The sequence below is a fragment of the Sinocyclocheilus grahami genome, unplaced genomic scaffold, assembly GCF_001515645.1.
Source record: "Sinocyclocheilus grahami isolate Dianchi unplaced genomic scaffold, SAMN03320097.WGS_v1.1 scaffold590.1, whole genome shotgun sequence".
Lineage (NCBI taxonomy): Eukaryota > Metazoa > Chordata > Actinopteri > Cypriniformes > Cyprinidae > Sinocyclocheilus > Sinocyclocheilus grahami.
In genome coordinates this window covers 295,593-310,589 of record NW_015505769.1, presented here as the reverse complement: position 1 = coordinate 310,589, position 14,997 = coordinate 295,593, and the positions used below count along the sequence as shown (strand labels likewise).

Below are 14,997 nucleotides of genomic sequence, written 5' to 3'. Positions count from 1 at the left end.
TATATAAATTATATTTTGCAACTAACTAATTTTATTTCAAATTTATTTCAGTTACCAAAAATGATCTTTAATAGTTTTAATTGTATTTTAGTTAACAATGACAGCACTGGTAATAGGATGACGGGTCACTCAAGATTGCAGGTCAAACATTCATGTTTCACTGTTATTGTGTTCTGTCGTCGTTACATGCTTTTGCAAAATCCCAGGTCCCTCATTTTGTCTGTTTTAGAAATTTGCAGCAAACTGCAATGGCTTCTGTGATAGTAGAAGTGACCTGACCGTACTGACACCAGCTGATGGTTTACTGAGATCAACGGTCTTCACAAGTGTGTGATTACGAATGCGTCACTTATTGCTGAGGTTTGTTCATGACGCTTAGTTTATATAAGGTCGTCTGAACTAGATCGAGCGGATCAGAGCATCTGTGGCATGAGTCATGAGTATTTTTGAGGCTTGCTCAGTTCATGTGTTTTGTGTGATAATGGACGTTCAGTCAGTGTGATTGTCCGAATGCTTCAGTTGAGTGAAGAGCACCATCTCGCCTCGGGTAAGGACAGGGGTGTGTGTGTGTGTGTGTGTGTGTGTGTGTGTGTGTGTGTGTATGAGAGAGAGCTGGAGAATGAGAATAAATCATTTTAGTGATCGTATTTGGAATTTTGATGAATGCATGAAAATGTAGCATGTAAAGATGTACACTACTATTCAAAAGTTTGATTTAGATTTTCTTAAATAAATTCATACTTTCAATCAGCAAGGATGCATTACATTGATCAAAAGCGACAGTAAAATACATTTATAATATTGTGTTCTGTCGTCGTTACATGCTTTTGCAAAATCCCAGGTCCCTCATTTTGTCTGTTTTAGAAATTTGCAGCAAACTGCAATGGCTTCTGTGATAGTAGAAGTGACCTGACCGTACTGACACCAGCTGATGGTTTACTGAGATCAACGGTCTTCACAAGTCTGTGATTACGAATGCGTCACTTATTGCTGAGGTTTGTTCATGACGCTTAGTTTATATAAGGTCGTCTGAACTAGATCGAGCGGATCAGAGCATCTGTGGCATGAGTCATGAGTATTTTTGAGGCTTGCTCAGTTCATGTGTTTTGTGTGATAATGGACGTTCAGTCAGTGTGATTGTCCGAATGCAGTGAAGAAGTGAAGAGCACCATCTCGCCTCGGGTAAGGACAGGGGTGTGTGTGTGTGTGTGTGTGTGTGTGTGTGTGTGTATGAGAGAGAGCTGGAGAATGAGAATAAATCATTTTAGTGATCGTATTTGGAATTTTGATGAATGCATGAAAATGTAGCATGTAAAGATGTACACTACTATTCAAAAGTTTGATTTAGATTTTCTTAAATAAATTCATACTTTCAATCAGCAAGGATGCATTACATTGATCAAAAGCGACAGTAAAATACATTTATAATTTTACAAAAGATTTATATTTCAAATAAACGCTCTTCTGTTCATCAAAAAATCCTAAACTAAAATGTATCACAGTTTCCACAAAAATATGAAACATCACAACTGTTTTCAACATTGATAGTAATCAGAAATGTTTCTTGAGCAGCAAATCAGCATATTAGAATGATTTAAGACTGGAGTAATGATGCTGAAAATTCAGAAAACAGTTATTATATTATTATGAAATAATATTTTCCATTATTACTGTTTTTACTGTATTTTATAATCATATAAATGCAGCCTTAGTGAGTATACAAGACTTCTCATTTGCACTCATTCTTGTTAGGCTGATGAGCTAGATATTAATATATAGAGTTAGGTTAAAGTTTGGATATTTACAGCAGGTTAAATATTTACTTATCATTGTTTACTTGGCTGTAGTTTGGAGGCAGATCTCCCGTGTGTTTTATTTAAACTCTAGTTACATGTAAGTGTTGTCATAAATCAGATAATCTCTTAATCTGTGTTTCAATCTAAATGATTTGATGGTGACTCTGATTACTGGAGAATATCCTCTATTATATAACATAAACCATTAGCATACATTACTGTTACTGCTGTATGAGTGTTTATCATTCAACAGAGTCTATTTGGTCTTTACATTTCTTAAATGAAGCAGATTATTACTGTAACAGATCAAGAGAGGACAATGGCAATAGCAATTAACTTCAGTGAGTAAGAATGGATTGGTTTCAACATTCAGCATGAACTCTAGCTCTGATCATTTTCAAGAAGATCTTTTCAAGACTTGATTGTGCAGAATTCATAAAACCATTTACTAGGCTTGCCGCGATAGACGGTGCTGACGGTGATACCGGTGTTAAGCCGCAACACCGGTTACGTCACTTGCCCACCGTGGCACCGACCCCCACCGTCGTTTAGATTTTTTATAGTAATACAAATAATTTAGTTCAGTAAAAGAACAGACACTACAATTAAAAACTGAACGCGGCTGCTCAATGCAGCGTGCCGCACGACCGTCTCATCACAGATCAGATTTAATTTCTCCGGTGAGGAGAGTGAGTCGAGCTGACTGACAAGAAGAGTGAGGCGAAACAGACAAGACGATCGCGGATGATTTAGTTTCGAACCGAGATGCAAAAGCGCCTGTTTGGCAATATTTTGGATTTGAAAAGCCTGTTGATTTCTGCCGTTTATCTAAGCTGATTTTGGACGTTTTTTTTAAACATTAGTTTCTTATTTAGTTGGTTCCACATTGTTTGCTGATTTTTACTATTATTTAAACTTTGTGTCATTTATTTATTTTATTTGACATCAAGGTGTATGCCGTGCCTCCAAGCTTTCTTACTCGTTTTGCTAATAAACGTTCTACGTTTCTTATTTATTTGGTTATATATTATACATGTTTACTTGTTTCCAGTTTTGTACATTTAAACTTTATGTAAGTTATTTGTTATTTTATATTAGGCATAGCCTGCCCTATAGCATGGTGTATTTGCGTTTGTTTTGTTAATAAAAGTTCTATGTTTTATATATACGCAAAAGTGAGTTTGACGTTGTATTTTGTTGTTGCATTCAAGCTATTGACACCTAATTGCCACTAATTCGAGCTAATAAGCTATTTAAAAGCGACGAGGGAAAATTCAAACAAACTAAAAATTAACAATTGCTTTACTCCGAATTGACACTATTTTAAAGTGAAAGTAAAATGCGCACGCCGCTTTTACAAGCTATTTAAAAGCGAAGGAAAGCGAGGAAAAGAGGGAACGCCCCGGTGTTGTCACACGTCGAGTAACCGGTGGGAAAATTTCCTCACCATCACAAACCTACCATTTACACTAAATTAACTGATCCACAGTATAAGCTCCAGTGCATCCTAGGTACATCTAGGTAAACGTGGGTGTGCATGTGTGTGCGTGTGCGTGTGTGTGTGTTAAAACCTGCATTTATTTTAATCCAGGAGCACTCACGGGACAGTGACTGCTGTCAGGTGCTTCATTACTCCTCCTTTATCCCTCTCTCTCTCTCTCTCTCTCTCTCTCTCTCTCTCTCTCTCTCTATTCTGGTGGGTGTGTTTATTTCTCAGCTGACAGATGTTCTGGTGTGTTCAGTCTTTTTTCGTTCTGACATTCTCACTTCCTTTGGTGTGTGGTGGTAATTTTCATATAGGTTTTATGTCTCTTCGTTTCGCCGTGATCTTTCAGGGAGAGTAAAAGCTGGCTGATGGCTTTCCGGAACAAGTTTATCTCCGACTCTTCCTCAGGACTTCCCTGCAAATCAAGAGTCCTTTCAAGTTTGTCACAACATTTCCAGGTAGAAGTACCTAATCATTTTACACTAGTAGGGTAAGATTATATGGTCTTAGTGAAACACCTTGACTGTGTCTTTCATTATTATTAAGAGGAAAACACTTACTCGCTTTGCAACAGGCTAGTTTATATATTCCCCACACAGTGCTCATTGCTGCTTTAGTTGATTGACATGACAGCATATTACTTCAGCTGAAGCACTGTCATCATTGAGTCCTCTAGTCTTATTACAGCAGAGGATGAGCTACGTGTCGGCAGTGATGAGAATTGGCTTAGTTTGAACCATAACATTGTGCAAAATGTCTTGAAGTATTTAAATTTCCCTTTAATGGAAGCAAGTGGCCCAGCTCAACCCCTGAAAAACAGATCCATACCATTATCCCTCCTTAAACAAACTTTATAGTTGGCACAATGCAGTCAGGCAGGTATCGTTCTCCTGGCATCTGCTTCATGGTTGATCTACTGCTGTTCCTAAATGCCCTCACTTTCCAGTAATACCACTTACAGTTGACCATGGAACCCAGACTCACCCATCAGACTGACAAACAGAGTAGTGTGATTCGTCGTTCTACAAAACAGGTTTCCACTGCTCCAGAGTCCAGTGGTGACATTCTTTACATCACTCTATCCGATGCTTGGCATTGTACTTGATGATGTAAGGCTTGTATCCAGCTGCTCAGCCATGGAAACCCAGTCCATGAAGCTCCTGTCGCAGTTTTTGTGCTTATATTAATGTCAGTGGAAGTTGAAAACTCTGCAGCTATGGAAAGCAACTGGTGACTTTCACGCACCATGCGCCTCAGCACTCCCTCTCTCTCTCTCTCTCTCTCTCTCTCTCTCTCTCTCTCTCTATGCTGGTGATGGTGTTTCTCATTTTCACCATCAGTTTAGCACAGTTCCTCAGCATCTAATTTCTCTCTCTCTTCCTTCTCTTCTTCTGTCCTCTCTCTCTCTCGTTCTCTTTCTCTCATTCCCTCTGCAGCATTTCTAGCTGTTGGTTCCTCTTCTCCTCATAATGGCTCTAACAGCCTCTCTAAAGGTAACACGTGGTCTGTCTGATGCTTTATCTGTCTATGTTCCACTCATCTGTTTTACAGTACTCCTGTCCTTCCTAGTTTCTGCTTCTATTTTAGTATTTGTATTTAGCTAGTATTTGACCTCAGGCAACCAGCATGTCTAGTCTGGTGTGTTAACTGTGCTGCAGTGTCCTAGAGCCATCTGAAACTCACATTAAAGGGGTCATATCATGGAAAACGTGAGAAAATAAAGGAGTTTGATATACTATGAAGAATCAAAACAACATTTATTGAAACTAAACTTAACTATGAGCACATTAACACAAACTCCTATTAAGTATTAAAGACTTGGAATTGTTACTCATTTCACATGCGAAGATGTTAGCCAATCATACTGTAACAAATCTCATTTGCATGAAGCCTTAAAGGTACAGTGGCCAAATCATCCTATTTAATAATGTATGGTGCAGCACGCAAGTTGTCTGTCCATGCTGAAAGAGAAATTGTTGCTCGATGAGGCAAAATCGTGTCTTGATGATTTTGCATCTGTTTGGGATGGCTAAGATTTATTGCTTGTCAATACGGAACAGTAAAAAATTATATAAATGAGACACTGGTGTTAAATAAGTTGGCGCAATCTTGACAAGAATTATTAGTTTGACTTAAGGAAAAAATAAAGGAGCTGGAAAATATGACCTCTTTACAGTTCTAGTGGTTATTATACACAGTAGAGAGCCGTCGGTAGTGTAGAGTAAACTGACTTTAGATTTAGATCCATGTGCACTACTGTTCAAAAGTTTGGGGTTGGTAAGAGTTTTTTTTAGTGTTTAAAAAAAAAAAAGTCCCTTCTCACCAAGGCTGCATTAATTTGAGCAAATATACAGTAAAAACGGTAATATTGTGAAATATTATTACAGTTTAAAATAACTGTTTTCTATGTGAATATATTGTAAAATGTAATTTATTTCTGTGATCAAAGCTGAATTTTCAGCATCATTACTCCAGTCTTCAGTGTCACATGATCTTCAGAAATCATTCTAATATGCTGATTTGCTGCTTAAGAAACATTTCTGATTATTATCAATGTTGAAAACAGTTGTGCTGCTGAATATCTTTGTGAATACTACAATAAAAAATGATGAATAGAAAGTTCAAAAGAACAGCATTTATTTGAAACAGAAATATTTTGTAACATTATAAATGAGGTTACTGTCACTTTTGATCAAATTAATGCAGCCTTGCTGAATAAAATTATTAATATAATAATTTTTTTTTTTTTTTTTAAAGAATCTTTTAAATCTTGCTTAATTTTAACTGCTGTATTTTGGTGTTTGCTTGGTTTTTATTTTGTATTTATGTAACTCTTGTGTTCCAACTTAGTTTTTGCCATGAAGATGCTGGCATGGCAATTAAAATAAATCAATTACTACTTTTGACCCCAAACTTTTGAACAGTAGTTTAGTGCATGCAGTTAATAGTGAATCTGAATACGAGTGTTTTTGAATGCACTTTGGGTTTGTGCATGATGTTATTGTAGTGTTAGGAGTTGTGTGTTTGTGTATTGCATGTGTAGGGCTTGCCATATGGCGTGTGGGTGTTTTTACACCTTCCTGTTTTGGTGTGTCTCACTGAATATGCAGTGCTAGTATAGATGCCAGTATTTGTTTTTTTTTTACATGCATTCACATTTATCTTGTGTTGTCTGTGTCTCTCTCGCTGTAGTCCTCAGCGCTGACCGGGTGGAGCAGATGACCAAGACCTACAGTGCCATTGACGTGGTCACACACCTCTTGGCTGAAGTGAGTGATTGGTCAGCAAACTGCGAGTAAATGCTTTGTCTAGTTTGTTTTGGTTAGTAACAGCTCTTGATTGGTTGTCTGTTTGCATTATGGTGTCGTCCCGCAGAGGGACCGCGACCTGGAATTGGCCGCTCGGATCGGTCAGTCTCTCCTGCAGAGGAACCACGTGCTGCAGGAGCGAAACGAATCTCTGGAGGAGCAGCTAGCGCAGGCCATAGACCAGGTACAGCATGCTTTGACATGAAAAAAATTGAGGCTAAATGTGTATTAGCTGGCTTCAAAGTCTTACATGTAATCGCTCTATCAGGTTCATCAGCTTCAGCATGAGTTGGCGAAGAAGGATGAACTCCTCCGTATGGTGGCGAGCACCAGCGAGGAGAGCGAGACCGACTCCAGCTGCTCCACGCCGCTACGTCATCCCGCAGGGGCCGCTCTCGCCCTCAGCCAGCTGGAGGCCCTGCAGTCCAAACTCCTGGAGCTGGAGGAGGAGAACCTGTCCCTGAGATCAGAGGTGCGTCATGAGCTCTGGCTGATATTTCAGGAGCGTAAGGGCTTTATGAAAGCGTGACCTCTGATTTTCTGTCTGATTTTCAGGCCTGTCACCTGAAGACGGAGACCATTACTTATGAGGAGAAAGAACAGCAGCTGGTGAACGACTGCGTTAAAGAGCTACGTGAGTATCTGCGTAGACTGTCAAGCTCCTAATTTAAGTTAAACCGAGTCTGTGTACTGTCTACATGGGCGTCTGCCTTTGAAAGCAGCATCATAAACCAAATAAAACCTCATTAACTTTGTCCTTCACAAATGGACTGTAAAGGACCCTTTTTGTCTGTTGCAATACATATATGAAAAATACATGTAACTGCCGTTGATTTTGGCCAGTGTGCAATTTTGGAAGCGCCTTTAAGCTCAAAGAACGCCGATGATGCCTAAAAATGTTGGCTGGGCGGCTCTCTAGGGTTTGAAACAGAGCCTCAGTAAAATCACATCAGCTGTGTTTATATGCAGCTAAATAATCAGATCGGACTGGAAAGCCTTCATGTGAACACCACAATCAGTCCAACTGAGCTCAATCCGAATTCAGTTTGGATTGGAAGGGATGGTGTAAAAATGAAATAATTTGATCAATAGAAAAAAAGAATCATGTAAATAGTAATCATGAAAACATGCTCTGGTGACATTGAGACGTCTGGCCGCTGCGCATGTGCTGAAGTTTTGTTTGGGATGCATGTTGTGCACATGTAAACAATTATATGAATCGGATTGCTTTAGGGTTCATATAAAGAGAAAGCGGATTGGATTCATTCGGATTTTCGTGCATGTAAATATTCGTATTGACTGCTGTAGGTTTATTTATTCGGTGTGTTTGATTAACAGGAGAGTCAAACAGTCAGATGGTGTCACTGGCGGATGAGCTCTCCCAGAAGAACGAGGAGTTAATGAGACATCAGGAGGAGATTACACATCTCCTCTCACAGATCGTAGAGCTCCAGCAACGAGTCAAAGAGGTCAGGATGCATGCCATATTTAACACTTTTATTCAGCAAGGACGCATTTAATTGATCAAAGGTGACAGTAAAGACATTTATAATGTTACAAAAGATTGTATTTCAAATAAATGCTGCTCTTTTGAACTTTCTATTCATCAAAGAATCCTGAAGAAATCACGGTTTGCACAAAAATATAAACCGTTTTCAACGTTGATAAGGAGAAATGTTTTCTTGAGCAGCACATCAGCATATTAGAATGATTTCTGAAGGATCATGTGACACTGAAGACTGGAGTAATGATGCTGACAATTCTTATATTTTAAAATATATTCAAACAGAAAACTGTTATTTCAAATAGTATTAATATTTCACAATATTATTGTTTTTATTGTATTTTTGATCAAATAAATACAGCCTTGCTGAGCCTAAGAGACATTCAAAAACATTGAAGAAACACAAACTTGAATTTGACTGTATGTTGATGTATAATTGTGTATGTCTGTGTTTGTTTCTCAGTTGGCACTAGAGAAAGAAGAGCTGAGAATTCACCTGCAAGCCTCAAAGGAAGCACAACGGCAGCTCACAGCAGAGGTACAATACATACTGCAGCTCAAACAGCTCTGCGTCTGCAAATCTGGATTAAGACTGATCATTCCGATTAAAACGCTGTGTTTTACTTAAATACAGTGTTTTAAGGATTAATCCACTTAATTTTAAGATCTTAAAGCATTTTCAAGTTTTAAGGCAAAGCAGCTTAGTCACTGTGACTTAGAGAAGGCTGTAATCTCATGTAACTTCATTCATTCATGTGGTGTGTCCGTCTTATCATTGCACTTCTGCTGAACTTATGAAATGTGTCCATAAAGGCTGGAGTGTTATAACGTGTTACAGGACAGAGTTGGTTAATAAATGCAGTGACCATAGTGACCTGGAAGTGTTATGGTGATCATGTCTGTAATCTCATGTATATCAGGATATTGAACTCTCTCTGCTGGTGTCAATCAGTCGGTGATGAGAGCGGCTGCCGCAGTGCCTCCGATCCCTGGCTCCGCCCGCAGCGGCGTGGTCATGACCCCAGTGCCCTATCAATCACACACACCCAACACAGAGGAACGTGGACACCACGTGGACACCACCAAGTGAGTGTGACTGCAGAATGTGTTTATACCCACAATGTTTTTGTGTGTTTCTAACACGTGTGTGTGTGTGCGCGCGTGCTGCAGAGAGAACTCTCGTCTGGGTCAGCCTGGCTCTCTCGGAGGAAATGACCTTACGTCAGCCCTAAACTGCCTCTCCCTGCGGAGGCAGAACTTCTTGTGCGAGCGACAGTTCTTCCAGGTTGAGAGAGAGCGGAAGCTGCAGGAGCTGGCGGCTGCGGAGTCAGAAGGGGGCGGGAGCAGCTGCAGTTCACCAATGGGAAGCACCGTCTCGTCTTTCACCAACCTATCCGAGTTCTCCATCTCCTCCAGCTGTTTCAAGACATTTCTGCCTGAAAAACTGCAAATTGTTAAACCAATGGAAGGTGAGTAGAGGATAGTGTGCAGAAAAAAGAGCCAAGTTTAGTTTTTTGGCATGTACTTTTTAGTTTATGTTCATAAAGGATTAAACAAAGTGTTAACTAATACCTGTATGCACTGTGAGCATTTCCTGTAGCACTTTATGGCTTAATTCATAAATTAGTTTCAGCAAGTTAAATGTTATTTTTAGATAATTTATTAATCTAGATTATTGTATAAATATATTGTTGTTAATGTGTGTTCATAAAATATATTAATGTTGAATTAATTCATGCATTTAATTTATACAGTTTAAAACTGTTCAAATGTATTAGAATACACTGCACCATTGGTTCCCAATCCTGGTCCTGGAGAACCCCCATCACTGCACGTTTTTAAATAGGGAGACATCTAAAATGTGCAGTGTTGGGGGTTCTCCAGGACCGGGATTGGGAACCACTGCACTACACCATTCAAAAGTTTAAGGTCAGTAAGGTTTTGAATGTTTTTGAAAAGTCTCCGTGTCCTAACCAGACGTGACGCGTCAAGATTCCATACGTCAAGCAATTAGTCTGTCCACACCAGACGCGACACGACATCGAGATGCGACAGAATCACTCAAATATCACAGCCATTCAGAAGCGTTCAGCACTCCCAACAAAATGGACACGTTTAGCATCTAATCATCTAATATTAAACCTTTTTACCATAGGTTGTATGTTGTTGTTCTAGCCACGACGTCGCAGAAATAGAAACTTTGCGTTTAATCAAAAATACAGCAAAATAAGTAATATTGTAAAATATTATTGCAATTTTCTATATGAATATATTGTAAAATGCAATTTATTCCTGTGATGATCATTACTCCAGTCTCTCAGTGTCACATGATCCTTCAGAAATCACTCTAATATGCTGAATTGCTGCTCACGAAACTGTATTATTATTATTATTATTATTAAAAAATTTCTTATCCATGGCAACAAACTTTTGAACAGTAGTGTATATGTAGAAATGTAACATTTAACGTTAATTAATCAATTATGTTGCAATATTGATCACTGTTCATGATGCCTAATGTTACCAAATTGCATATTATTGTAAAGAGTTACCCTGTTTCTTGAGTATTTGTTCCTGTTGGCTTGATCTTCAGGTTCTCTGACTCTTCATCACTGGCAGCAGCTCGCTAAACCTCACCTGGCCACCATTCTAGACCCCCATCCGGGCGTAGTTACCAAAGGCTTCCGCCCTCTCCCTCAGGACAATGTTTACCACCTGAATGACCTCGAAGAGGACGAAGACCAGGAGAAACTACCATGGGAACAAAAGAGAAAAGAGGAGGAGCCACAGGATGCAAAGATAAAAGAGGAGGAGGAGGAGGAAGGAATCACGTTTAATGTGCGCTCATCGTCAACTCCGGAAGAGAAGAGAGAGAGGAGGTGTGTCCAAAGTCCAGCTAATGTCCAGCTCCTTCCTGCATCCCTCAGGAATTCCCCTGTGCCCATAGCAACGGCTGGTTCCTTAGCAACAGCAGTTAACCTGACAGCCAGCGCTGCTCCTGCAGTTAGTTCTGGAATCTCAGGATCAGCGGCTCCACAGTTTGAGCTGAATCTCGGATCTAAAGCAGGTAAATAACGGTCACTGCAGACACCCGTTTGCTTTCCAGTTCCTGTATAATAATGCATGTTTGTTAATCACTTTTTGTTTGTTTAGCTATAAATCCTGGGAAATATCAGAGCTCCACTTTTTCCACATACACCTTCACTACCTGCCGGATCCTGCATCCCAGTGACAGCACACAGGTGACAGCCAGGTACAACATCTATCACCACTAATAAACAGCAGGTTAAGGGTGTGAAGCATTTGAGAACTGTCTTTACTTTTGCTGTTGTGTTCGGTGCCTTACTGAACTGCACATTTTTACTTTAGTAAGTCAGGAACCATCAGATTTTAGTATGCAAGTGAGTTGGAGACTGATTTGTTCATTACAAAGGACTTTTATGTAAAAACCAATAAAAACACAAAAAAGAACAGATTCAAAAGAGTCATACGCTGATGATTCAGAGTGGTTGAACTGTATGTTTGTTCATGTGTGCAACCAGCAAGATTAGCAAAATAGAAGTGTTGTCAATTTATTTTCAATTTATCTTTTTTATTTATTTATTATTTTTATTATGGCACTTAGTCTCTCAACTCTGTTAATATATATAATAAGAATATTTTATATAATAATGTTAATAATATTATTCAGATGTTTTTATCATCTTTTATTATTCTGGCACTTAATCTTTCTCAACTCTGTTAAAAACCTTATTTCAGTGTGTTTTTATATGGAGGAATTCAGATATCAGTTATTGATTGGAAAAAATAAAAATGAATTTGCTTTCAATTTATTTTATTTAAATATTTTTTGATTTTGATTTTAGATAAGATATATAAGATTTTATATATATACAGTGTATATATATATATATATAAAATCATATTACTCTTTTCTTTCTGTTTATCAGCTCTGCCTGCAGTCCTTCTGTGAGTGATTACACCCCAAGTTCTCTTCGGACCGGTCCCAGCACTCCAGTCACACCCTGTAGGTTGAGTCTGGGCGATTCTTTCCCCATTCGCCGCCCTGCAGCGCCCCCTAGTGGTCTCGCCAAGCTCCTGCTGGAGAAAGGCATCTCTGCTCAGGGTCCCGCCGCTATGGCGGCACCCAAAAAGCCTCTTTCTCTACGTCTTCGCAGCACTCCTCCAAACTCCCCATGCCCCTCCCCTGTGCCCTTCGACTCCCGATCCACCTCTTCGGACAACTTCTTGGCATCCCGTCCCGCTGAGCTCTTCCTGCAAGACGTTTACGGGCTGAAACTTGGCCGTGCCCCACGACCGGATCTCCTCAGCCCTGAACGATCCCCTCATGGGCAATCGACCAAACCCGACTGCCACGCCGTCAACCTCATGAAGCATCTCCGCAAACTAGGCTTGGATAAAAAAGTCCTCCAAGGGTCAGACGCCGAAGGCGCACATCCACAGGAATCTGCCACCTTCCTAGCAACAGGAGGCGGCAGCTTACTGGATGGGCTTCGGCGAAATCAAAGTCTGCCTGCTATGGTTGGCCGCCGTAGCGCATCTGTCTCCAGTCCGTCCTTTCCTGTCCCGCCCCCTCACCCTACTTCCCTGGCCCTTCCCACTCCACCATGGAGGAATCTAAACGAACCGCGCCGCACACGTAGACACGCCTCCCTTTCTCAGGCCCCGCCCCACTTGCATAATTCATAAGAATGTGGGCGTGGTCTCTGACCAACAGGAGTGACTTTATATCTATCCCTCATATCCTTGATTAAACCATCTGTTCCTTGGAAAAAGAGGCTGAAAGACATTTAAGGTTGTTTTTAAAGCACAAAAATGAAGTTAAAGTGTCTTGTTGCCATGTTTATGTAAAAATGAAGATTTTAAAGGCCTTGAAGCACTCAAGAGGAAACATAGATTTCTAATCCCATTTTTCCCGGTCTAAATCTCTTTTTTCCTTTATTGTTCATTTATGTCCCTTTATCCTTTATTTAGTTTCCTTAACAAGTCATGGCACTTATTTTCCGTCCATTAACACGTGAGGCTGTGGAGCTGTGAAGTGGTGGATAGATCAGGAAAATGTATGTGCAGAAGGATGTTGAATCGATGGAAGGAAGTTAAAGGAATGCTATAAAGGACTGGAAATATGAGGGTTTCTGTAGGTTTAATGTGAATAATTACTGTCACTTTGATTCATCCTAGTGAATCATATGAACAAGATTGAGGTGATGAACACGAAGGAGAATGGAATATGGCAAGTGAAATGGATGGTCGCATCTCCACAGCTTCATTTTAGGGGTTTGTCTTGATTCACTCAGCAGTTCCTGAAAGTTTCTCTGTGTAGTTGTTCAGTCCGTCCTGCATTATACATAGCTAAAGCCTTTTAGACATTTAGTAGAACATCTACCTGCCCATATTGTCTATTTTTGCATCATTACAGGTACAGATGAAAGGTCTAAGCAAGCATTTGTGTCCCTCAGCATGCTGGTGTATCTGGACAGAAGCTCCTCTTATTTCTTTGCACTGAATCAACTGGTTATTGGGAAGTTTTGTCACAAAAGTGCAGATCTGGAGTGCTCAGGATATATTTGGGTTTGTAAAGGCACATGTTCTGAATACATGTAACCTTGTTGAAATCATATTCAGGGACTGTGTATTTAAGGGAAATGAGTGATTTGTTCACATGTACACTCAAAAGGCATCACTGCAGATTGTACTTTAAGTTTAGCTTAAGAGGATTCTGCAACTGAAACCTGAAGAGAAGGGAGTTTGCATTTACCCCTCTTAAATATAAAGCATAGAAATTGTATTTTAGTGAATACAGAAACCTTTCTAAAGTACACCTAAAGATGGTCAACCATTATATTACATGGTCTTGACACTTTGACCCCTGAATGAATTCCTTAAAGACACCGAATGTGCTTCCTTGTCATCTTCACTTATTTCCCTTCTTTCCTCATTTTATGCACTTTTCATTTTTAACCCACTAGAATTGTGTTTTTAGTAAATAGGCATTACGTGTGTTATCTAGCAATAAGGTAAGAATAGAGTATGTTAATACATTTAACCTGAGATAGCTAATATTATTTACTAACCTTTCAGCTAAGAGTGGGATTTTAATATATTTCATGTTTTTGGTGGAGTTTGAGAAGGGACTCTAGTTTCAAAGACCTTTTTGGGTTTAAACTAAAATGATTCGTCTTTTTGCCTGAATTGTCATTTTCTAAGCCAAAACGTATGTGGATGTGTTTGTTTTTGTGGTAAACTGACCTTTTGTGCTTTGTAGTAAATGACATGATGACAGCACAACCATCAGTTTGGTTCAGAAACGGTTACAGGAGTGACATTTAGTGAGCTTTTGTCAACTATGCCAAGAACACAAACAAATCTAAATGTGATTTAAACTAAACTCGGTCAAATCAACCTCTTCAGAACAATACCAGCATGCTTGCTGCATTTATACATCACTAGCTTTCTCTCTGTTCCCAGCTGAAGTGTACTAAACGCATGACTTGATTTCTGTATCAAAGTGTCCTTATTTACATCCTGCTGTTGATGTCATCAAGCTCTCTGCTGCCATTGAGGTCAAAGGTCAATGCTTGAAGATGATGCCACAAGCTGTGACATCAAGCACCATGTGATTTCTTTTGTGCTGTTGACATGGTGTGTTTTCCTGTGTTTAGCTGTCAGAACCCTGTGTCAGCTGTGTATTGTTGGATTTTTTTATAATAAAACATGCAAATTCAACTTCGGTGTCCCTGGCATTTCATCCTGAGGAGTTTGATAACTATACACAGGAGCTCAAATGTGCTTTGTATTCAGTTCAAGTGTACAAACATTTTTGGTATATTATACTGACTGTACAAATCATTATTATAATGCTTTACATTATTTTATTTTTTT

General features: G+C 39.4%; 1 protein-coding gene across 1 annotated transcript in view; it reads left to right on the top strand.

Moving 5' to 3' along the window:
• Positions 1-14,956, top strand: part of LOC107557131 (trafficking kinesin-binding protein 2-like) — a 17,399-nt gene extending 2,443 nt beyond the window's left edge. Inside the window, exons 2-13 of the mRNA XM_016240461.1 lie at positions 4,719-4,775; positions 6,475-6,551; positions 6,658-6,774; positions 6,859-7,062; positions 7,146-7,224; positions 7,929-8,059; positions 8,558-8,632; positions 9,032-9,180; positions 9,265-9,563; positions 10,688-11,161; positions 11,248-11,347; positions 12,045-14,956. Coding sequence (XP_016095947.1) covers positions 4,719-4,775; positions 6,475-6,551; positions 6,658-6,774; positions 6,859-7,062; positions 7,146-7,224; positions 7,929-8,059; positions 8,558-8,632; positions 9,032-9,180; positions 9,265-9,563; positions 10,688-11,161; positions 11,248-11,347; positions 12,045-12,804 — 2,522 coding nt within the window. The 3' untranslated portion in view covers positions 12,805-14,956. The remainder of the gene's footprint in view (positions 1-4,718; positions 4,776-6,474; positions 6,552-6,657; positions 6,775-6,858; positions 7,063-7,145; positions 7,225-7,928; positions 8,060-8,557; positions 8,633-9,031; positions 9,181-9,264; positions 9,564-10,687; positions 11,162-11,247; positions 11,348-12,044) is intronic.
• The last annotated feature ends 41 nt before the right edge of the window (positions 14,957-14,997 follow it).